Here is a 24,978-nt window from a genome sequence, read left to right on the forward strand (position 1 = left end):
GACCAGTGATCAGGGATGATGGGAACTGTAGTCCAAAAACAACTGGAGACCCAAGAACCCTGGTCTACACCAGGGGTGGCCAACTCCCAAGAGATTGCACTCTACTTTCAAAATTAAAATCTGGCAGTGGGCTTTTTAGGGGGAGGGGAGATGCCACGTTTTTTAGGGGGGCAGCTCCTCTGAGGGAGGGGGGAACAAAGGCAGCCACCAACTTTATGATCACTGGCCAGACAACAGCCTCCGTTTCTAAACTCTGACTTCCCTTCTGCAACAATAGAGGCTAGGAGAGGGGGTGGGGCCGGAAGGGGGCCAACGATTGACCGCGATCTACCTAAACCTCGCAGGGATCGACCAGTAGATCACGATTGACGTGTTGGACATCCCTGTTCTATACCAACAGTCTCCAACCTCTACAGGCCCAGAACCCCCTTGAACCCAAACAAGCACTTGGGGACCAACAGTACCTCAGACATTGGTAACTTCATGATTGTATTACTGCAATGCAATCATTGCAATTAAATCTAAAATTATTTTATTATTATTATTATTATTATTATTATTATTATTATTATTATTATTACAGTGGTGCCCCGCAAGACGAACGCCTCGCAAAATGGAAAACCCGCTAGACGAAAGGGTTTTCCGTTTTGGAGGCGCTTCGCAAAATTAATTTCTTTATGGGCTTGCTTCCGAGTTCCTGCGGGTTCCCCCCCCTTTTCCTAAGCCGCTAAGCCGCTTATCAGCTGATCCGCTGATAAGCCGCTTAACAGCTGATCGCTAAAAGCTGCTAAACCGCTAATAGCACTAATCCGCTAAGCTGTCAATGGGCTTGCTTCGCAAGACGAAAAAACCGCTATACGAAGAGCCTCACGGAACGGATTAATTTCATCTTGCGAGGCACCACTGTATTATTGATGGTGGTGGTGGTGTTAGATCTGGATATCTGCAAAGGAACATGTCACTTATAATGCCTGAGAACCACAGGCCTAAAACACGAAGAAAATCAAGGTGCTATCTCAAAAGAATAGTGTTAACTTACTCATTCTTGCACTGTGTCCAAGTATCTTTGTCTCTGCCACAGTTGCCTTTCTCAGTTCCTTCTATATTCAACCTCTCGTAGCAATAGTTATCAGCGACCGTCACATCTTAAGAGCAAGGAAAAAAATAACAGAAACTAATTTCCTTCAATCATGACGCACAAGTTTGTTCTAAAAGGTAAGCACGTGTAAACATGGGAAGATTTTGACCTGATTGAGATCACAATTTATATGCTCTCAACTATTTTTATTATATAAGCACTGAAGATTCTCAGCTAAAGCATCCTTGAAACGTACCAGTGACTGGGGTGGGAGGAAATTGACAGGAAACTAGAATTTGCAAAGGTATTGTACAATTGATAAAGCACTTTGCCTTTAAAATAGTAGACATCTGTGGTTATAAAGCAGCAGAAACATCTGCTGCTGGAAACTGTGGCAGAATACTGCCTATTCTCTAGCAACCAGACAAAATCTAGAGTGGTTTAGAAATCAACCCATCTTCCCAAATAACTCCGAGAACTACAGCTCTGTGAGGGCAATAGTGGCCTTCTAACAATTCTCAGCAACCCCTAACAAACTAGAGTTCCCAGCATTCCTTGGAGGAAGCCATGACTGTATTATAGTGCTCTAAAAGGATAGTGCTTATGTGGCCCTAACGTTGAATCAGAATATATTCTTCTGTAACTTAAATCCATTAGATATAATGCTGTTCTCTGGAGCAGCAAATAGCAAGTCTTTGCCTTCTTCTGTGTGACAGTCCTGATGCCAAGCAAGTGGGTTTCCAGAGGGATACCACTTAAAAAAAAAAAAAAATTGGAAGCTTAAAAGAGCTTACTCACTTTCTCCCCAGATATATTTACACTGCCTGTCTCTTGTTTTACATCGTCCTCCAAAACAAAGGCCCTGAAGAGAAACCAAAAAAAGGACACATGGTCTATCGTCACTTGACATATTTTCCAAAAATCTATTGCTTAGCTTGTTTCTACATTACTGAGGGGGAAAGGTTATAAAACAGTGGGCGGGGGGGAAACACCCATAGGTACCAATGGGACATACTGCCAGGTAAGTGTGCTTAGCAGCCTTAATATGCAACTCCATTTTAATATGCAATTTCAATTTCAAATGTTTGCCAGATCTAAATAAAAAGGACTAATTAAGAACCTTTTCCCCCCCACTCACCTAACCAACTGAAGTGCAAATTATTGCTATGTATTCGAAGTATTAACGTTACATTACAATTGTCTATCTGCCCCTAATGTGATATGCAAGAAACAAAGTGAACAAGAAACCAAACATATAATATATACACATATATTTAAAAGGAAGGGGTGGGGAAGAGACACGATCCTGGCACGAGATTCTGCAGCACATGTTTAGAATCACAGATTCCATCGTCCCAAACGAGTCCTTTAACAGACGTCTGTGAAGAGACTAGCTTTTATCTGCTCAAGCCTATCTGACGCAAGTTATCAAATGAAACACTGTACATACCTCTTCGTTATCGCATGAATACCCATCCATTTTGTGCAGATTTGGAGAGCACTAAAGAAAAAGCAGAAGGAACCATATGATAAGCTAGACAAGAGTTTTTAAAGCTGTACTGCAGTGTCTAAAATTAATGCAAATGCAGCTTTTAAAACTTTCCTTCGATTGGACATTGCCTCCTGTCTCCCAAAATTGTTTTGTTCAAGTGGGTATTAACTGCATGTCCAGATTTTGCAAACCTCTCTCTCTCTCTGAATGTAAGAAGCTGCCTTATACAGAGTCAGACCAATGGTCCCTTTAGCTCCATATTGCCTACACTAGCTGGCAGCATCTCTCCAGGGCTTCAGGCAGGAGCCTCTCCCAATGCTAACCTGGAGATGCCAGGGATTAAACCAGGGACCTTCTACATGCCAAGCAGACGTTCTGTTGCTATACTGAGCTACAGCCTTCTAGTCGCTCATTTTGAAACTTTACCTGATTAGAGTCTCCTGTGCAACTCTCTGCAATATCGCAATCATTCACAGCTTCTCTGCATACAACTCCTTTGGCTTCAAACTGAAAAAGAAACATTAAATATCTGAGCAGATCTATAACCTTTTGACAGTTCAAGTCAAAATACCACACACACAAAAATATTTTCTTCTTCTGTTCTTGGAATCGGGTTTAATTGGGGGTTCTCATATGCTACTGACAAAATTCAAATGTCCAAGTACAATAATGAAGGTTACAATTACATGCCACAATATTTATAAATGTTACAACCCCTGTGATCAGTGGCCCATATAAAGGGGGGAAGAAGTTTAAAGAAGCAGATTCCAGCTAAACTTAGGAGAAACAGACTGAAGCAGCCTGCCTCAGGAGGTGGTGAGCTTTGCTTTGCCGGAGGTACTTAAGCTAAGGATGGCTGGCCATCTGTCATGGATAACTGAAGCTGCATCCTCCGTTGCAGATCCTACAGCGAGAACTGGGTTTGGCTGTGTGACCTCCAAGGCCCCTTCCAGCTATAACACCATTTCATTCTGTGCTATAGTTTCTCTTTTAATATCTTCTCAGCTGGCGGACTTGTAAACAAACAAGTGTTTGAAAACAGGACATACTGCACCACGTCCTGCAGATGAAACTGACTGCGAAGGAAACATTGGGATTCTTTTTGTTAAGCTTTCAGAAAATGAGTCGATTCTGCTGGTAATCAAAAGTAGGCATAAGTACATAGCGGCAGGCTTTTAAACGGTCTTTTAAAAAATAAATAAATAAAAATCCTTCACTTAAATACGCACCTGACATTTTTTACAGCAAAGTCCATTACTGCATTCGGAGTTAGCCGTTAGACTACAGGAATTACAGCAATCTCCACCTTCAGCACGACATTCCTGAGGAGTGGAAGCAATTGTAAAACAGCAGTTTGACAAGTGCATTCCTTCAAAACTATCTGTGCCTTCACCTAACACTCTATGGTGCGCATAATGCAAACTTCAGATTTAAAAAATCAATCAATCAATCAATCAATCAATCAATCAATCATTTGATGGCCTTGGGAGAAGCCTACACTCTGGCATTTACTGAGAAACATGCTCTGAGCATGACGAGCATTGGATACACCCCAGAGTCTTCTTTTCTTCTTTTTACACTTGCTTGGTACATTGCAAGCAGACCCAAAGGACCTCCACCAGCACCACTGCGCATGCATAAATGCACGGTTAATGTGCAGCTTGCTTCCCTCACCAAGTGGCTGGCGAGGAAGACAATGCAAACAGTAAGCCTGCCTCCTTAAGGCAGTTTCTCTTCTTCTTCTTTAATGAGTTGCCTAATTTGGAAAGGAACTGATGCCCCAGGCAAACTATTCATTGCATGACTTACGGTCGCAGTACCACAGTCACATTCTTCTCCAGCTTCAACAAAGCCATTGCCACATTCTGGAGGATCGAGAAGCTGCAATGAAAAATAAATAAGGAAGACAGGATAAAAATGGCAAGTGTGAGGTTGTATTATTTGGCCACCGGTAAAACAGCCCACAGTCGTATTCATATGTTTAGGTGGAGGAGCTCTCAAGAAAGGCTTGTGTGAGTCACATCTACAGTGACATACAGAAAAGAAAATGAAGCAAACATCTTTCCACTGTTACACACTAAATTATCCCACTGTATACAAAGAGAGTCGTTTATGGTTGCATCTTTGCAATGCCTTTTCATTTTTAAACAATCATTTTATTCTGGCTGCTGCTCTTTGTGGCAGCTTAGGTTGGACAGTGTTGTCGAAGCTACTAACATGAGTTTGACCAAACTGTGGGAGGCAGGGAAAGACAGGAGTGCCTGGCGTGCTCTGGTCCGTGGGGACACGAAGAGTCGGACATGACTAAGCGACTAAACAACAACAAAGCGTTTGGGGGTTTAACTGCTGGTCCTGTGTCCTTGGCTGATTTGGTTTCTGTTGTTGTTTTATAGCATTTTCATTTTTAAATATTGTAAGAAGGGAAGGACATAAATGCTTAACTTTTTTTTTTTTTTTTGCTGTCTGTTATAGTAGTGATGCTAGGGAAATGAGTTACAATAGTTGGAAGAAGTCTTTAAAATATTTCAATTGCACCTTAATCCTAAACTCTTTTAACTTCCTTAAAACTCTGCCATTTCAACTTCAGTACAGCATATGCAGATTATTATTCATTATTTAAAATATTTTTACCCTGCCTTTCTCTTAAAGGGAAACCCAAGGAAACTCTCAACAAACTTTTAAACAAATCCATAAAACACCACATTAAAAAGCACTACTAGAGGCAGAGGGAAGCAGCAGATTAAATTTCAGGAGATGAAAAACCAGGGAGCTCAGAATCCCAATGCTGTGATGAAAAGCAAAGCCAAAATTAAATATATGCAGATTTACTTAAAAATAGACTGCTGTAGAAGAATCACTGAATAAAGGGGGATTGCTCATCCCCATCTGTCACAGGATATTCTAAGAGTCCTCGCCCCCTACATATGCTCTGTGTCCAGTTAAGTGGAGCACTAAACAAAGCAAACAACCTCTACTATGGAAAGTGATCCTTACGCCCAATGTGTTGTAGAAACAAGCCAATGCACAGTTTTGTTTTTAAAATGCTCCAAAACAAAAAAAGACACTTCAAGCTTCTCATCCAGTCCAGCAGCGTTTTGGAAGGTCACAGATTGCCCACAGCCAATTTGGAAAGAATAAGGTAATATATAACAAGTGCTAGACAGGTGGGTTTGCTAAGAAGCATTTCAATACAAATGATTGGGAGGACACTGAGCTGAGCATCTGAGTAGATAGAATAATAAAACGTTACTTTCCTCTAGTGTCAACCCGCTATTACCTTGGTAGGCTTGTTGTAAAGGCAGGCTCCACCTCCGTTATTTAAAAATTCGTGGTACTCCTCAACGTCGCATTTGGAGAACTTGGTTGGAAGGTAATAGCTGCATCAAAGGGGGAAGCAGGTTATTTCATGACCCACCAATGGATTCATAAACGTTCTGGAAGGACTTCTATTGGACTGAAAGTGATTCCACTGGAAGGAATAGTTTTGCCAGTTATTTCCTTAAGCTATTTTATTGCTAATTAAAACCAGTAGGAAGAATTGTCATTGAAATGACTCTTGTGCTTTCTCCAGTGATGCCCTAGATAATCTCATTAGCTTTTGCCTTTCCCCAGCTTCTGCTGTTCGTATTTGCAAATTATCTGGAGCACCGAGGAATACAAAATAATAAGGAATAGAGCTGAGAAACTTCACACGGATGTACAGTAAAGGTAAAGGGACCCCTGACCATTAGGTCCAGTCGTGGCCGACTCTGGGGTTGCAGCGCTCATCTCGCTTTATTGGCCGAGGGAGCCGGCGTACAGCTTCCAGGTCATGTGGCCAGCATGACTAAGCCGTTTCTGGCGAACCAGAGCAGTGCACGGAAACACCTTTTACCTTCCTGCTGGAGAGGTACCTATTTATCTACTTGCACTTTGATGTGCTTTCGAACTGCTGGGTTGGCAGGAGCAGGGACCGAGCAACGGGAGCTCACCTTGTCGCAGGGATTCGAACCGCCGACCTTCTGATCGGCAAGTCCTAGGCTCTGTGGTTTAACCCACAGCGCTACCCGCGTTCCCAGATGTACAGTACTCACTTAGTAAACTGGTAGTGCCTACATATTTCATGTTTAAAACTCAAGGAGAACAGCAGCTATAAGAAAATTGTGGCTTATTAGGTGGGCCAAAAACATAATTTTCATTTATCTTCCATCATGAATACGCTTAGGGAGAATGAGTAGCCTAGAGGAGAGTTGTGTGTTCAATATGAAGCATGTCAGTGATGCTTTTGTTTTCACTTCTGCAAGCTCAGTGGAAAAACAGGCCAAGAATTCAGCTACCTTGGTCTATCCTTATTTTTATGACATGGTTGCTAGCCAGTAGGAGCTGAACTAGTTCAGATTTTGATATGCTGGGCAGGCAACGGTTTGTATCCAAATTAGCACTAAGATAAAGTCGCTTAGGGGACGTGGGTGGTGCTGTGGGTTAAACCACAGAACCTAGGACTTGCCGATCAGAAGGTCGGTGGTTCGAATCTCCGCGACGGGGTGAGCTCCCGTTGCTTGGTCCCTGCTCCTGCCCACCTAGCAGTTCAAAAGCACGTCAAAGTGCAAGTAGATAAATAGGTGCCGCTCCAGCGGGAAGGTAAACGGTGTTGCCATGCGCTGTTCTGGTTTGCCAGAAATGGCTTAGTCATGCTGGCCACATGACCCGGAAGCTGTACGCTAGCTCCCTTGGCCAATAAAGCGAGATGAGCGCCGCAACCCGTCGGTCACGACTGGACCTAATGGTCAGGGGTCCCTTTAAAGTTTTTTTACCTTTTTTACCTTTTACCTTTACCTTTAAAGTTACTTTGCAGTGTACTTGTTCTGCTGGTAAAAAGTTTGGCGCCACCAGAATACTGTTGCACACAAGAATGCACAAGCAGGTTGCAAGTAACTTTGTGTAAGAGTTTGTGTAATCTGTTGAGCGACTGGTTTCCGCTAGTGCAGCTGATGCACTAGTGGATTCCTCTGTTGTGCAACATTAGAATTCACAGTAAGACGTGACATGGCAGAAGTCTATGGAAATATGTAGGGCACAGGAGAAAGCGGATAGAGAACTTTTTTTCACTCTCCCTGTCATAGCATTAGAACTCATGGACATCCAAAAAAGCTGAAATATTCAGGGCAGACAAAAGGAAGTGCTTCTTTATGCAGCACATTGTCACACTGTGGAATTTGCTCTCACAAGGCGCTGTGATGGCCCCCGACTTGCATGGCTCTAAAGGAAGATTAGACAAATGGAGGATGAGGCTATCAGTCACAACTTGACACAACGGCTATGTTGGAGGTGGTTTGCTTCTGAATACCAGTTGCTTCCCGCATGCATCTGTTTGGCCACTGTGAGAACAAGATGCTGTACAATATGAGCCATTGCCCTGATCCAGCAGGCAAGCTGTTATCTTCCTAATGAGACACACAGACTCAATGGGTGGCTAGTCCTACCCAGAATAGACCCACTGAAGTTAATGGATATGATTAACTTATGTTTATATATTTTAATGGGTCTACTCTGAGTAGGACTTAGCTGAACGCACCCCGTTGTCAATTTGACAATGTGCATCAATTTGCTGTCAGCCGATTCAGGTGCACAGCTCCATTTAATGCTATTTATTAGGTACAGCTTCCTCCAACCGTCCCCACCTCCTAATCTAGATTTTTGCTGCGCTGAAGTCTCTCAAAAGAAATACCTTACCCAGTATCTCCCATTATGCAGCCAGACCATGTGTCCTCACACTTACACTCACCTAAAATAAAATAAAATAAAATAAAATAAATTACACACTATTGTTTTTCCCCCCTTTGGAAATAATCTAAATATGGGGGGGGGGCATATTAGGAGAAACAAATAAGAAGTAAGGAAGAATACACAATACTTATAAATAATGCCAACCAAAAGGAGTTCTATAATACCAAAGTAAGCCGTGAGTAAGGGCATTTCTCATCTTTAAATGTATCATTCCAGAAATCTACAAAAAAAAGATCACTGCAAAACAAACCTTCATGGGTTTGGCTCTCACAAGCATGTATGGAGTAAATAAGTTTTAATGTCGTGTCCCGTATCTGACAGGAGAGGAGAAATACTTCCCCACCACCAGCCAGGTCATGAGGTGCAGATGTGGCCAATTCCAAAAGATCTGCATTTAATTTGCATATAATTACCATAGGATAATTGCCACAGTTAGACCAAAACTGTATCCCTGATTCGTTATTTAACAAACAATGCAATTCCAGAGAGTTCAGATGCATTCTTAGGAACATCTTTCCAAATTTCCTTTTCCTTCTGAAAAATAATATATAATTACAATGACCGAGAAAGAGAAAAGGAGAGAGTGGGGCAAAGGTAGGGGGCGTGAGAATACATCTGCCCTCCTGGGGGGGGGATAAATAAATAAGCATTTTTAAAAAGGAAACCATCAACCAAACTTCCTTACCACTCTGCAATTTTCTTTTGTCTGAGAAAATGCCAAGATTGTGAGCTAAGGACTGTGCCAACGTTACTGACATTAAATCCGGCTTTCCAAACTGCAAGACAAAACAAGAGACGCAACAGCTTGGAGAGAGGAAAAGAAAATCAATTTACAAGTGTTTTATAAATTTTAAAAGAATTGTCCTGAAGCGAAAGATGAGATTTGCAAAGGCTCGTTCCATTTACTTCCCGTGAACCGTAGGGGAATAGCAAGCTGGCTGAAAGTTGCAACGCTTAGGCCAAATAACAGGTAAAAACATTTGCCCTTAAATGACTAGAGAAGACATCCCATACAAAACAAGTTCATCTAGAGCATTAAACTTTATTATAGGATATTAATAATAAAAATCCAGTGTGGGGTTGGGGAAGTGTAGCTAGACTGAGACTGTAGCATGGGGCGGGGGGGGCGGGAGAGAAGGGTTTTAATCTTTTCCCCATCCCATGTTCTGACTGGTACCAAGGGGAGCTTTCTTCCCATTGTGACAGGGCAGGGTGGGTCACACAGCATTGTGCCATGAGAGCTGAACCAGACATGGGTTTTCACAAAAACATTTCTGCATAGCCCTTTTGTGTTCCTAGAGGCATTTGGACCTACTTCGTTTACACCACCGCCTTTCAGAAGTGAACAAATACCACCGATGTAGGCTGCCCCGCTGCGACTGCTCTGAAACTGGCTCCCCCTTTAAAGAAAAACAACAGAAACGATAGTGAGAAAAGCACAAAGCGGCAATTTAGAAACCACGGCATTTTCAAACAACAAGCATTAGCTTAGGATTCAGGAGATATAAAACACGTATGCTTGTTTGTGAAGTTCCCGCTTCTGAGTCAGCATGGTGATTTGGAGGCAGCGGGGAGAAGGAAAGAGAGCAGGAAGCCACAGCCTTAAAAAGGAAGCTACCATGAATTTGAAACAACATGGAAACGATTTGAAAAGAGATGATCCACACAGATCAGGCTCCTTCAGTCTCATGCCCCCCAGATGTTTCAGACTATAAATCTCATGCATTCCAGCTGTCTGGGGCTAATGGGAGCACTCAAAAACACCTGGCATCAGAGGAGGCTAACACAGATCCAGTAGGAATTGGGTGCTTTCAAGCGAGGTGCCCAAATCATGGCACAACTGCCTTGGGGACAGCAACCCTACACCTTAAAGTGAAAGTCAACTAAGACAGACAAGAGAGGCTCGTCTTATGCCTTGTTTACTCCCTTGGAAAATAAGGCACAAGGATACTAGAGGGGTGCAAACATAAATCCAGATTTAAATATTTGTGGGGGGAAATCAGTGGGGGTGGCTGAGATAAGCCCTCCTTGACTTTCCTGGTTTTACTTCTGCAGTCCGCACTGAAGGTGGCATCGAGAGAAGGCTGAGGTAATATTTAAAAATGGACGTGACCATTTTAGGTGTGTCCAATATATGCATGCCCGCACACACGAGCATTGCACCAAACCTAGAAGTGACCAGAAAACATCACAAAAATGGGTGGAAGAGGGGGGGGGCAGAACGGGGCGGCCTTACACGGGCCCCACCAATGCACGCAAGGGTTCAGAATGTAATCCCTATGCAAATCGGTTGCTGTCTGTAAATGTGGGTTGAATAACCCATTCACTGCCTTAAAAGCAAAATTCCTCAGACTACAGCGAATCTGTGCTCAAACCACTTCTACCACACTTAAAATCCCATCTCTGTTTTAATATTTCTGAAAATAGATGGTGTTTGAGGTCAACTGAGTTGGTTTAAACATGGGTCTGCCCTAATAATGTGTAAAGTGTGTGTTACAGTACACAGCGCATTTGGACATCATGTAAAATGTTTGGCTGTGTTCTGATGCATTACATGAACAAAGCCTCAAACTCCTTTTTAGTCTCATTTTCAACTAGCCACAGTTACTCAATCAGACAAATTGTGGTTAGCCTTAACTGTGGTTTAGGGAAAACAAGTTAATCTTGGTTTACAATCCTGGTTTGCTTCCCAAAATCATTTTTTAAGATTAAACAGAGTTCCATTAAAAATGGAAATGATAGCTTCTGATCACCTCAAGGCCATATCTCAGGAGAAGGGGAAAGTGGAGCATGCACATACCCAAGGCTCACGCATGCAATCACAAACTATGGTTTAGAATTATGCCCAGACCAAATTAACGTCAGTCAGCACTAGCAATTCAGAATACACTACCCCAAGTGATAACAAAACAATATGAAATTACGTACGAAAAAAGGTGAACTGCATCACTTTTCTCTTTGATAAAATCCCTCCTATATTTCATAAACTCACGCAGGGTCACCAGTGGGTTTTCAGATATGGTGAACTTGTTATCAGTACCCCAGGTTTCCATGGCAACCAAGACTATCCTGGTGTTGAGCTGTTCTTTGTAAATCTAGCACATTAACAAAATGAACGATCATCAAGCGACAGTATAAATTTTGCCTCTTTTTCTCTTTAAAACAGCCCCTTTGCCCCCATGTAGTTAAGGAAATGTTGAGCATAAAGAACAGTACTTTAATGAAGAGTCAGAGCCCTCTCCTTTCTAACAGATTAAAGCGCAATGTGATCAAGGACTAAATATCTGAATATAAAGGCCATTCCCCCGCCCCCAATATAAGGGAGTGTGCTTCAAAACTTGTGAAAGCTTTGATTCAGAAACATAATACAGGAATGGTCCTAATGAGATAACTGAGACTTCTGCGGTTCAGTCATCCAATGGCAAAACAGACACCGATGAAAAAAATGCACTGCAGCTATCGCTCCCTGACCCAAAATTACCATCCCCGTGATAAGGCTGACAAATCTATCTTGCACTAGCAGCTTGTGAATTATACTTACTAAATCTGCCATGTTCACTACTGATTTTGCAAAGCTGTTTGTGTGGCCGACCGATAATCGGTGCTTTTTCAGCTGAAGGACAAAAGACAGACAAATCCTAATCAGATTTCTAAAGCACAATTTCTATTCAGAACTCACTTTTATCAAAGGCTTGCTCTGCCCGTGAAAAATGGATTGCTGGCCATCTATTTAAACACTAGTATTGTTATCTTAAACTCCCTCTGGTACCATGAAGGTCAAAGTATCAATTGATGGAAAGGACATCCCACAAAGCTGATAGGCAAGAAGACAGTACAGGCCTCATTTGTAGCAAAGATTAGCATCCCTCAACCTATATCTTACTGGGCCAGCTTGTATAAGCTTAGGACAGAAAAAAATAGCAACTGTTATGCTTCCTCAATGTCTCAAAATATGGTATTACCAGTGATCTATGATCAGAAGATTCCAGTTCTCACATGGTTGCCAAAAAGCCTATGCCCTATAGTCCTATTCATGCATTTCTAACATCGAGGGCACTTACACTGTGAAGCAGGAGCAGGGTTAAGCTGCTGGTCCTGCCCCTGGGCTACCCTACCCCTGCTCATGTGCATGAGTTCCAGGCAATTAGGACACCAGCGCAACCAGGTGTCCCGATTGCACTGAGCTGCTACACACAGCTGTTCACACACAGGTGTTCCTCAGCAGATGTCAGGTGCTCACATCATACACCCTTAGGGTAGGACTAGCTCAGGGATTTGGTGTCAGGAGTGGGGGTAGCCGACCAATCCCACTTCTCCAACAAAGCTTATTTGTTTCTATGAACTGAAAACGTGGTGTATGCCTGGGAGATCTGGTGAAAGATAATTTAGGGAAATAAACTGTGGAAGTATTTATGGGGGAAAGAGTGGGGACAGAATAATGATATGGACATTAATTCACTGGGCTTTTATGAATATTTCACAGTGCTGCTTTTATAGTATTGTATTTTATTTCTAATAGTAGTAATGTTTATGTTTTGTATGAGCTATTTTGGGCTGCAATTACCTTGGAGTAACCCTCACTGAGCTCGATGTGACTTATTTCTGAGCAGACACGTATAGGACTGTACTGTTTATATTGTGAAGCACCCTGACTGTTAAAAAGGTAAAGGTACCCCTGCCCATACGGGCCAGTCGTGTCCGACTCTAGGGTTGTGCGCCCATCTCACTTAAGAGGCCGGGGGCCAGCGCTGTCCGAAGACACTTCCGGGTCACGTGGCCAGCGTGACAAGCTGCATCTGGCGAGCCAACACAGCACACGGAAACACCGTTTACCTTCCCGCTAGTAAGCGGTCCCTATTTATCTACTTGCACCCGGGGGTGCTTTCGAACTGCTAGGTTGGCAGGCGCTGGGACCGAGCAACGGGAGCGCACCCCGCAGCAGGGATTCGAACTGCCGACCTGACGATCGGCAAGTCCTAGGCGCTGAGGTTTTACCCACAGCGCCACCCACGTCCCACCCTGACTGTTAGTAGAAAGCAATTATGGAAATAGACTCTTGTAGTCCTGAAAGTTTTCCAGTTACACAGTTTGTCCTTTTTCATCTACACACACACACACACACACACACACACACACACACACTGTAGTTTCTTTGTTACAACAGAGTTCTGCCTCTTCCTTATTCTGGCAGCTTTCCAAGGATTCAGATTTTGAGATCTGCCTTTGCTCTTGGCTGCAGAACTCAAGTTTGCAGTCATTATGAAGAAAAGAAAGAACGGAAGAAAGAAATCTCCTTGGCAACTCTCAGTTTGAAGAGTTCCACGATTGCAAGGAGAGCAAATTGCTTCAAAGTGCCTCCAATAAAATATGACTACCTTCTTTCCTGTTTCTTACAGAGGCGAAGAAAGCAATCAATAATCTCTTATTCCATGGAGAGACATCTTATGTAATAATTTGGATGAAGTTGGGTTGTGTGTGTGTGTAAGTGCCTAAATGGAACACACACTTCAATCCACTCCTATGGAAACCTCATGGGGGTGGCGGGAAGCAGAGTTGCACCTGAATAATGGTTGGGGCTTGTGTGTGAGAAGGTCCCTGCAGCATTATGGATTGCAAATGACAATACCCTTTTTATTAATGAGTGAAACTCAATGATTTAAAGAAAAAGAATCACCAGTGAGGAAGAGTGTTGTGGCTTACCCTAAAATCTTCTATACTAATTTGGATCGATCCTGTTGGCTCCACCCCACATATTCTGTGTGTCTTTTGAATTAACATGGAGAATTTCTATTGTTAATTTCATAAGTAGGACAGGACCACTTCTGTTGTGTTATTTCACTCTTTCCCCAAATTTTGGTAAACCGGGTGCATGAACAGCTATACTCATTAAAACGCATCTAGCCTCGGATCAGATTACCAGCAGGTGCCTCTGGTAAATTCACCAGCAGATCATGAAGGTTTGCCAGCCATCCCTGGTGACAATAATGATTATTTGTTGACATCTTGTATTCAGAGATCTGCAGTAGCTAAGGAGCCAAACTAGATGTGACCCAAAATGCACCTTTGCATTTGAGGGGCATATTTTTTATAGAAGCCAAGGCTGTAGTGGTGTGATAATAATCAGGATCGCAGCAGGAAGGGAGGGGTTTAACCTTTTCCTGCCACCTCCTGCTGTTAATGTAAGGAAAATCACTGTGAATCTGATGCAAATCTCTCTGCACACACTTACATGTGTGCCTGCAGACATACAAAGAGCAGCTCCTTTTTACTATTTTTAAAGAAATCTGCATGTTAAAGGCAAAGAAAAACTCAATATCACATTTGTTTTGACGTTGAGGGGTATCTTTTAACCATTTAGAAACAGATTAAAAATGACGTAGATGCCACTATGAAGGAATACTACATTAATGGCTGCTTTCAAACTTTGTGGATAGTTTCTCTTAACTAAATATATGCCATTCACCTAATACTGTAATTTAGAAGAAATGTTAGGCATAATGTTCTGTATACAACCAAAGCCTTTAATCCTATCAGGGATTAAATCCACTGAACTCAATGGGGCTTTGTTCTGAGAAGACTTATACGCAAGATTACACTGTATACTTACTGACCTTTCCTATGTTATTAGAAGTTCTATGGAGCCGCTCTAGGCATAACTTCAAACAAGCTCAGGCTTCACTCTGATCACATATATCTGCATAGCTTAGAATCATTTTGCTATAGGTATTTTATTGTTAATCTACTGTAGGCACAACGCTACGTGTGAATTATTGATTACTCCAAAAAGGCCCAAAATGCAAACCTCACCATTAGATGGTCATTTACGATCATTAGCTCAACATATTTAGTTTCCTCTTCAACTTTATACGGGCTCTGATGAACCTGTGGAAAGAGTAAGAAACTGTAAATGTGTAAAATGGCAACGTATCTGATTGTAATAAAACTCATCGTGTTGGAATGAATTTATTTCCTTCATTCTGGCCTCATTACAAAAGCACTTACAAGTAGTTCCATGTACCAAATTAGCAACAGAATATATGCCATGCCTCCCAGCATCAGCAATCTAATTCTGATGCAACTCTGGAAGAAACATAATGGGCAAATTTTGCATTAAGGTATTGATTGTGACCTGCCTCCCATCAAAGTGTAGTTTTTCTATAGGAATGCCACAAATCTATTCCAGAGTAGTGTGCACACCAATAAACTCAACAATTTATGAACTAAACAAACAAAAAGCAACTGGCTTATTTAGAGAATTCTGTAATTAAGAGGATTTTGAGAAGCTGAACCTTTTTTCCTACTTTGTCAGATACATAGCACAGCATGCCTATGTGCTTGGTCCCCCTGCAGGTTCTCCAGAAAAATTGTGTCATGCAGTTGTTGACATCAGAAAGCTCAGCCCCAGATGGAGAGCCTGTTTGTTCTAAAGAATGTCCTGGGAGATCACCTTGATACAGGTATTGAACGTTTCCTAATGGCACACACTTGACATGAGACTGTAAGTGTATGTGTGTAGCATGAAATCTAAGACATGCTGCTACCTTTGAAGGATCACACATACACTCACTTTCCCTTACACTCAGTAGTAGCAAGTGTAATGCGGCGGAGAGATTTCTATGTCATTTCTGTTTGTCCTATATACAAAAAGGATGCTCAGCATTCCTCTACCCCATGGACACCATAGTCAACAGTTAGCCAAAAAAAAGCAGAAGAAACAAAAAATGAAGTAGTCACTTGTTAAGTATTTGCTTACTAAGTGCAAGGACATAATTATGAAGTAAACAAGTTTATTGCACAGGCGTAAGAAAAGCCTAGAGATCAGGATTTTTTCTTATAAGAGGAGTTTTCATATAGTAATAGATACGCTATGGAATTCCACGATTGGCTGTGTTAAGTAGAACATCCTCCCAGTAGAAATGTATAACTGTTCTTGCCAATGTGTTTTGGGCGTGTGGTCTGCACTACTCTGCACTCTCACCTGGGTACACAATAAAACTGCTTTTTCTCCTCTACAAAGTGTCCTCTTCTCTGAGACCACAAAAGGGAAGTTTCTCCTACAGGAGCTGCCCTCCTGTCCCTGGCATTGCTGCTACAAACCAAGATGTGGGTGGGTCACAATAGGGACACACAGGTGAATTGATGGGACTGCTGGATTGGCCACCAGCAGCCCTGTAGCCCTGACCTCAGTCCAAGCCCTGTCCAGGTTAAGTAGGAATGACATCAGTGTCAAGAGGGCACATTCACCCTTCCGCACACAGGAAGGGAAATAATCTCTCCATCACCAAGACACAAGTACTCCTGGTGGAACTGAGCAGAAGGAACCCCTTCTGCCAGTGTAGTGGGCAAACCTGGAATAGGAGGCAAGGGGGGACCATGCTTCCTGTCCAAAGCAGTTTCCTTTTGGGACTGGATTTATGATAGAGCAGATGGAATAGGACTTCCAGGGCAATGCTGTCTATGGCAGAGTTCTTCTACGGAGTCACAGGTGATGCTGGACACGGCATGTTACTTGCATGGGGGGGCAATGTCCAAACTGCACTATAACAGGTGGCTCTCTGCAGAAAGCACTGAAGTCCATAGAGTTCTGAAAGCCCATGCATCCTTCCGAAAAGAATCCCATATCCACCGAAAGATATGCCTGAATGCACATTCTTTAAAGGGAAAAGTCAATAGGCACAGGCACATACCTGCCTTTTTCTTCTTTTGTGTCTTGGTTTCACAACGAACTTCTGTGACGTGGTGTTCATGTGCCAGAATTCTGAATGGAATACACACATTTCAAGTCAGAACAACACGGGTCGATAAAAGACAGGCATTTTCAACAGCAGGACAAAGAAAGCAATTGCATTGAGCAAGGCTGAACCACAGCAGCGAAATATTGCAAGCATTTCACACGTGGCTCAATATTAAAAGTGGAGGTTTACATTTCTGCAGCCTTCAAAATGCTTTCCTGCAAATAAACGGTGGCCTTGGGCACCACCATGTGGAAATGTGGACTTATAGACTTAAAGACTTAAATAACAACACAGATAAGAAAGGTAGTCTCCAAAAAATACATAGTTTCCATTTCTCCATGGCTGCCTACCTGCTTTTCTAATGGCTACTTACAAAGCCACAGCATGCAGCAGCTTTATATATACACAATGAACCAACATGAGCAGAATATACTGAGGCTCTACCACAGGAGTGGGGAACTGATGGACTTCCTGATATTGTTGGAACTCCATCTCCTGTGAGCCCCATCTAGGGGACAATAAGAGATAAGATCCAACAACGTTTGAAGGGTCAAAGGTCCCTCACCCTGCTCTAGCAGTTATTTTGTCATTATGATCGGTATGTTACTGTGAGCTTTGATGCCTAGTCAGCGGTCAAAGACAACCAGCTCTTCACATCCATTTTCCTACACCAAAACATTTTGAGTGCAGGAAATGTGCACTGTTAAATGGAGCCCTTACTCCCACTGACGTCAACAGCACTAATTTTCAGGCAAGTCTGTGGAGGATGGCAGCCCGGGCCAGGGATGATCAAAGCCCAATTATATCAGCATTTTAATTAGGCGAGATAAGATTTTTTTATATAAAAAAAAGTATTAATGGCATGAAGAGAAGTCAGAACCAAAAACAGCATTAGAAGCCTATATAACAAACATCTCAGCATTTCACCAAAAGGCAAAGTTTCCTTATCTGAATGATCATATAAATGGATTTTGCTACGAAAAGCCAGAAGCGTATCATCACCCACCTACTTCTGAAACTGCCCCCAGGAGAGATATATGAATAACTGAAAAATGATTTTTGCTGTCTCTAAAAAACAGAGAGTGAAAAAAACCGACAGCTTTTATGCAACCGAGTGTAGCTTTCATACACAAACATATTTCTTCATCATCCATCCCATGCAACAGTAGTTTTATCATGTTTTGACCTTTCTAAAAAAAAAAAATGGAAAAAGGCAGCAGTCTTCATTCTGAACTCTTTTAGATGATTTAAAAGAGGGTTGGACAACCAGCTGTCTCAGGGCCACATACAGCCCTCAGCATAACTACATGTAGCTCTCAGTATTTTGATACAGCAATTTGATGTGGTTTGGCAGGAGGGAGAAAAGGGAGAGGCAGGAAAAGAAAGAGAAGAGAGTTGGTCCCACCCCTTTTGACTTTGATTCTGCCCATCATGGGCTCCAGAACCACCCACTGCTGGGATGTGGCCCCTGCCAAATTTCCTCCAAGGAAATGTGGCCCTCTAGATAGAAAAAGGCTCCCCAACCAACCCCAAACACTTCAGAATGTTTTCATAGACACTGAAATATTTCCAGATTCCCCTAACAGGTTTACCCATCCGTTTAAATGTACCAAAATATTAATTACTCACAGCTTCAAGAATAGTACAATGGCAGAAATATGTTTAAAATATATTTTTTCAGAATTCAAATCAAACTAAATGCTTTTGAAAAGTATTCTATAATTAGATGTATTTATAAAAGGTAAAGGTACCCCTGACTGTTAGATCCAGTCGCGGACAACTCTGTGGTTGCGTGCTTATCTCGCTCTATAGGCCAAGGGAGCCGGCGTTTGTCCGCAAACAGCTTCCAGATCATGTGGCCAGCATGACTAAGCCGCTTCTGGGAAACCACAGCAGTGCATGGAAACGCCGTTTACTTTCCCGCCAGAGCAATACCTATTTATCTACTTGCACTTGACGTGCTTTTGAACTGCTAGGTTGGCAGGAGCTGGGACCGAACAATGGGCGCTCACCCCGTCACGTAGATTCGAACTGCCGACCTTCCGATTGGCAAGCCCTAGGCTCTCTGGTTTAGACCACAGCGCCACCCGCATCCCTTAGATGTATTTATAGTTTATATAAATTGTATAATTTGAAAACAGAGCATTATTTGAAATCTGTTCATATTCATAGAACTTCTATCAAGAGGAGAGGGAGGGAGAGATTTTGTGCTGTTTCCGTCATAAACCAGGCCCAGAATAAATCCATGAACACAGCCATAACCCACACTGCAGTTACAAAAGCTAAGCATGTATTATCTGGGAGATGACGATTTAGCTGCTGAGACAATGCTATCTCTCTGCAACAAAAGTGCTACTTGGGCAAATAAGGGGTGGGGGGGGGACACATACTGACTTATCAAAATAAACAGTGTAGTGTAATGGTAAAGATGAGGACAAGAGAGACCCAAGTTCAAGGTGCTACTCATCCATGAAACCCACTAGGCATCCTTGAACCACTCCAGCCCACCTCACAGGGTTGCTGTGAGGATTAAGGGCGGAAAAACTACATGCTGATTTTTTTAGTTCCTTACAGGAAGCGCAAAATAAAAATGTAATAAGCAACTAAATAAGGCAAGGAAGAAGAAAAGGTGTGGAACCAATTTTTGTGTTTCTAATCACCCCTCAGTTTCATGGTAAGCTTTGACTGCAGCAACCACGGCTACGGGTTCAATTGTTTTGTCTCCTGAGTAAATTTTCACACAACATGCACGCAAACAATACCACAATACTACTTCGGCGTGGTGCGTACTCTTATTATTTTTCAAAGCATGAAACTGAACAGAACATACTGACCATGGATTGTAGGCAGGACACAGACAAAATCCTACCACTTCATAAAAGGGACCACCGAACAGAACTGAAGACATAAGAACAGACCTGCTGGGTCAGGCTAGTGGTCCATCTTGTCCAACATCCTCTTCTCCTAATGGCCAACCAAATGCCTATGGGAAGCATGCAAGCATTTGCCTTTACAAAGGACCAGGCTACCAATGGCTGCCAGCCACGATGGCTATCTCCACTTCTACCTCCACTGTCAAGACATTATGCTTCTGAATACCAGTAGGCAGAGTAATGTCATGCTCATGTCCGGCTTGCAAGCTTCCCACAGACATCTGACTGGCCACTGTGAGAACAAGATGCTGGACTAGCTGAGTCACGGACAGGATCCAGCAAGCTTGTCTTATGTGCTTTTGTTCTTACGCCTTGAAAACACCCTCTTCACATCTTCAGCATCTCCCATCAGATGTCAAGGAAATAAACAACCCCATCAGATGTCAAGGAAATAAACAACCCCATCAGATGTCAAGGAAATAAACAACTATCTGACTTTTAGAAGACATCTGAAGGCAGCCGTGTTTAGGGACGTTTTTAATGTTTGAAGTTTCATTCTGTTTTTAATGTTCTGTTGAAAGCTGCCTAGAGTGGCTGGGGAAACTCAGCCAGATGGGCGGGGTAGAAATAATAAATAATAATAAATAATAAATTATTATTATTATCATGAGGAGCTGGGGATATATATATATAAAATATTATATATTATAATATTATTATATTATTATATATTAAATAATATTATATATATATATATATATATATATATATATATATATATATATGCAGGTTTTGGTGTCCTCGGGTGTCTTCCCGTGTAAAAGTTGGGGTGTCTAGGCGACGTTTCGACGAGGTCTCACTCGTCATCTTCAGGCTGGTGCTTTCGGCTTCTTGTTACTGGAACAGAGCAGGATCTCAGTGTTTGAGTTCCTATAAATACTCAAACACTGAGATCCTGCTCTGTTCCAGTAACAAGAAGCCGAAAGCACCAGCCTGAAGATGACGAGTGAGACCTCGTCGAAACGTCGCCTAGACACCCCAACTTTTACACGGGAAGACACCCGAGGACACCAAAACCTGCATTCCTGTACCCGTGAAAATCTACGAAAGCAAATATATATATATATATATATATATATATATATTATATATATATATATATATATATATATATATATATATATATATATATATATATATAATTATTAAACTGAAATCTAAAGAGACGTAAGCACTAATGTGTTTACAGAAGTGCATCAGTTATAATCTGCCTGTTTTTTATTTGTGGAGACTCCTAAAACCAGTCATTAAATAACTATCATAATATCAAAAAGCTAAAAGTATTTTTGGAGGGAGGGAGGGGGTTTTAGAGAACAGACTTTCTATTAGAAGAGGAGTTAGATTTTTTCTGTTTCCCAATCAGGCTGGCAGATTATTTTCTTCAGCCTCTAGTTTAAAAATAACAAAATCAAACCCCACAAGTGATTAACTATGAAGTAAGTGCATCAATGAAGGATGAGCTAAGAGTATGTTCGTGTTTTTTTTTTAAAAAAACCCAAGATTTAAAAAACACACACATACCAGATGGAAGATCATCCAAAGGAAATTCAAATAATCTGGATTTGTAAACAGAGTGTAAATGGAATTCCTCCTGAAATAAGAAACATCTAAATTTAGTAAAGCAATACAAAATAAACTTTCTTGGGACTTTACTCTAGCACCAAAGGGTGTTATTAAATGCCATCTGTTACGAAGTTGAGAAGCATATCTTTCTGATGCAACCTTCTGACAGTTCAGAGACTCAGCTGGAACCTACATAAGAATTCCTAAATTGTTTGCTAAAGAAGGAAAGAGCAACTTTGCGAAATATGCTTCCCATAGATAATATCTGCATTCCGCTTATGAAACACTTATCTACTTACTTGTGAAGTGTAGTTGTCTTCCGGCTCAATAAGATATGTGTGATTTCCATCATAGAACATGCCGCTGTTAAGAATTAGGGAAATATCAGACTCACAAAATAAAATATACAACTGTGTGTGTGTGTATATATATATATATAGATAGATAGATGATAGATAGATAGATAGATAGATAGATAGATAGATAGATAGATAGATAGATATACTGTGAACTTAATAGCTGGCGTTTTAAAGACAACAAAGTAAAACATTATCAGGAAACACGCTACACTCTAAAACACTCTTGACAATTTCTGTCTGCCTTGCAGGAATTACTACCCAAATCACCTTGAGTTTCAGTTCATTAAACACATCAATGGGCAGTGCCTCCTGCTTGCCACCAACAGGCAGCACTGCAACCCAGGGAGAACACCTTGCTTGCCTGAACAGCTGCAGGTACTGCCGTCTTACAGGCACTATATCATTTACTAACTAGAGAGATGCTCTAAAATGGCCTTTCCTTTCTAAGTGTCTGCAATCCTCCATTCTGCAACAGTGTACTCATGTCTTTTGTGAGCTGATGGAATTAGGGATTTCACTATGGGGTTCACGAATTCTGCCGTAGTCAATAGCCCCCAAACTGACATTTAGCTGTGGCTGCCAGAGAGGCACATCTTGCAAAAGTCAATGCTTTGTTGCAGTGGCGTAGCGTGGGTTGTCAGCACCCGGGGCAAGGCAAGTAATTTGCGCCCCCTAACCCGTGGATTTGCGCCCCCTAACCCGTGGATTTGCGCCCCCTAACCCTAACCCCCAGATGTTGCACCCGGTGCAGCCGGGCCCCCCTGCACCCCCCACACTATGCCACTGCTTCGTTGGACACAGTTAAAGTCTCTAGCGTTATGTATCTGATAAGTTCTGTCCTACACCTTTGCATTTTAAAAATCTAAAGCTGGTATGGTGCATCAAATTAAAACACTTTGCTGGGATAACTCAGTGAGACTCCTTAAACTCGGTGTTGTGGGTTCAAGCCCCACGCTGCATTGCAGGGAGTTGGACTAGATGACCTGTGGGGCTCTTCCAACTCTACGTTGCTATGATTCTATTCCCCCCCCCCAAGTGTGGCATGGACAATATGCCACAAACCCCACATACACCTGCCTATGTGGTAATGGTGGATAGGTGACTTGTCGGATATTCTCACAAAGCTGGCACAGCCCCTGTTTGGCTGACAGCTAGTACCCTCCCTTAATATGCTGAGGTGGAACTGATGAGGGTGCTCAGGAGCCCACAAGATGAAATCAGCAAAGGGCCATCCTATCTGATGTGGTCTAACTCTTTCTGCGAGTGGCCTGAAGGAGGCGGTAAAGGGCCAAAATACACTTGGGAAGGCCTAGCTGCCCACCAACACATACAAGTCTTCCATCTTGGCTTCCTTCTGTTTTTAGGATGGATATAATATATTATTAACATTCAGCAACTAAAAGAAAGAGATAATTAAAGAGAGCTGGACAAGTATACTGCAGATTTATGTCTTCTTCACAAATCATCAGGTCTGGAAAGTTGGACCAAAATGCTGAGAGTCAAAACCAAGATGAATGGAAAGTGTCACTGTAAGTCACAAGTCAACAAGACGAAATCAGCAAGGAACCGTCAAGCAGTCCCACTATGACAGGGCCTGCCATCGTCTGGTAGGCAAAACAAGAATCACGGATAATGGTCTAAGAGCCAATATATGTCTGAGAAATAGGCAAGTCCGCTGTTCTGGACAGGTCCACACTTCTTCTGAAGGAGCAGGTGTGTAGCTTGGGGGTCCTCCTGGATACACCTCTGTCACCAGAGCCCCAAGTGTCCTCTGTGGCTTGGAGAGCCTTTTGCCAGCTCTGTCTAGTTTGCCAGCTATGGCCATTCCTGGAAAGGGATACCCTGACCACTGTAGTTCCTGCGTTAGTACCCTCAAGGCTGGAGTAGGTGATCGGTTTGGGGCTGCCCTCAGACTTGGTTTACAAGCTGTGGCTTATGCAGAATGTTGCAGCTGGACTGCTGGTGGGGGCAAACATGTGAGGCCTTTGTTAAAACATCTGCAAACTCTGCCCATCTACTCCTGAGGCAAGTTCAGGATTCTTGGATTTTGTAATTTACAAAGCCCTGAACAGACCCAGGTTACCTTAGAGAACATCAGTGGTTATCCCCTGGGGTAGTGAGGCTGATTTAACATCACAGTGAAACCCAGCCTTTATTGGCCCATTCCTAAGGAATGCAAGAGAGATTCAGCAGGTGCCTTCTGTAGTAACCTTCAAACGTTTGCTGAAAACTTTTCTTCACTGCTAGGCAAACACAGACAATTATGAAGCAAACGTTTTTCCGTAATAGTTAGCTGGTGATCAGTTTGAATTTGTGTTGTGTGATTGTTGCAAACCACTTTGGTTTCTTTTAAATGAAATTGCAGAATGCAATTTTTATATATAAATAAATAATACATCTTACTATTAAAGGAAGCCATGCAGCCAAACTCTGCAGACTGCATTAAAAAGATACTATTTTTAGGCTGGTGTTCAGCATGTAACCTGAGCTCAGCACGTAACGTGGCCCACTCTCAAGTCCTGATTATTGAAAAAGAAAAATGAAGAAGCCACATATTTTTATTACTCAGGGTTGGGGGAGGGTTGACAAACTTTAAAAAAAAAAAAGGTCAGTCTTGCAAATACACATATAATAATTTTTAAAGTATGTTTTGAAAAGTGATACCAAAAGTACTGAGCAATAAATCAATGAAGATCCCATAAGGTAAGTGCAGGCCTTTCAGGGAAATTGGATGATGACAAAGAATCGTGAGGTAAGAGCTTTCTATTTATAGCCTCATCATGACCTTAGAAGCAATCTCTTACCACAGGATGATCCCTCAGGCCTGATGTTGTATCATATGTAGATCAAATATAGAGAAACAGACCAATAAGGACACTGAGCTTAGAACGTTTCAAATGTGTTATGTACACTATCTCAGTAATCTCCACAGGTAACCTGTGAGGGAGGCCAGTACTCCCCACTCCCACAATACTACAGAGGGACGGCAGTTGGAGGGGGTGAAGGCTTTGAGGCAGTGGCTTGCCTAAGCCCACTTTGTGAGTTCATTGCT

General features: G+C 42.2%; 1 protein-coding gene across 13 annotated transcripts in view; it reads right to left on the reverse strand.

Annotated features, from left to right (window-relative positions):
* ADAM22 (ADAM metallopeptidase domain 22) overlaps positions 1 to 24,978 on the reverse strand; it is a 120,020-nt gene that overhangs the window by 30,126 nt on the left and 64,916 nt on the right. For all 13 annotated transcript variants that reach the window (XM_081931555.1, XM_081931549.1, XM_081931554.1 and 10 more), the window contains exons 6-21: positions 21,867 to 21,930; positions 21,526 to 21,595; positions 17,024 to 17,094; positions 15,144 to 15,218; positions 11,878 to 11,949; positions 11,265 to 11,431; positions 9,652 to 9,736; positions 9,022 to 9,112; positions 8,283 to 8,334; positions 5,848 to 5,947; positions 4,380 to 4,451; positions 3,800 to 3,892; positions 2,997 to 3,077; positions 2,529 to 2,579; positions 1,877 to 1,940; positions 1,040 to 1,145 (exon numbers count right to left, since the gene is read on the reverse strand). In XM_081931555.1, coding sequence (XP_081787681.1) covers positions 1,040 to 1,145; positions 1,877 to 1,940; positions 2,529 to 2,579; positions 2,997 to 3,077; positions 3,800 to 3,892; positions 4,380 to 4,451; positions 5,848 to 5,947; positions 8,283 to 8,334; positions 9,022 to 9,112; positions 9,652 to 9,736; positions 11,265 to 11,431; positions 11,878 to 11,949; positions 15,144 to 15,218; positions 17,024 to 17,094; positions 21,526 to 21,595; positions 21,867 to 21,930 — 1,314 coding nt within the window. The remainder of the gene's footprint in view (positions 1 to 1,039; positions 1,146 to 1,876; positions 1,941 to 2,528; positions 2,580 to 2,996; positions 3,078 to 3,799; positions 3,893 to 4,379; positions 4,452 to 5,847; positions 5,948 to 8,282; positions 8,335 to 9,021; positions 9,113 to 9,651; positions 9,737 to 11,264; positions 11,432 to 11,877; positions 11,950 to 15,143; positions 15,219 to 17,023; positions 17,095 to 21,525; positions 21,596 to 21,866; positions 21,931 to 24,978) is intronic.

This window comes from Podarcis melisellensis, assembly GCF_964234715.1.
Source record: "Podarcis melisellensis genome assembly, chromosome: 12".
In the NCBI taxonomy this organism is placed as follows: Eukaryota; Metazoa; Chordata; class Lepidosauria; order Squamata; family Lacertidae; genus Podarcis; species Podarcis melisellensis.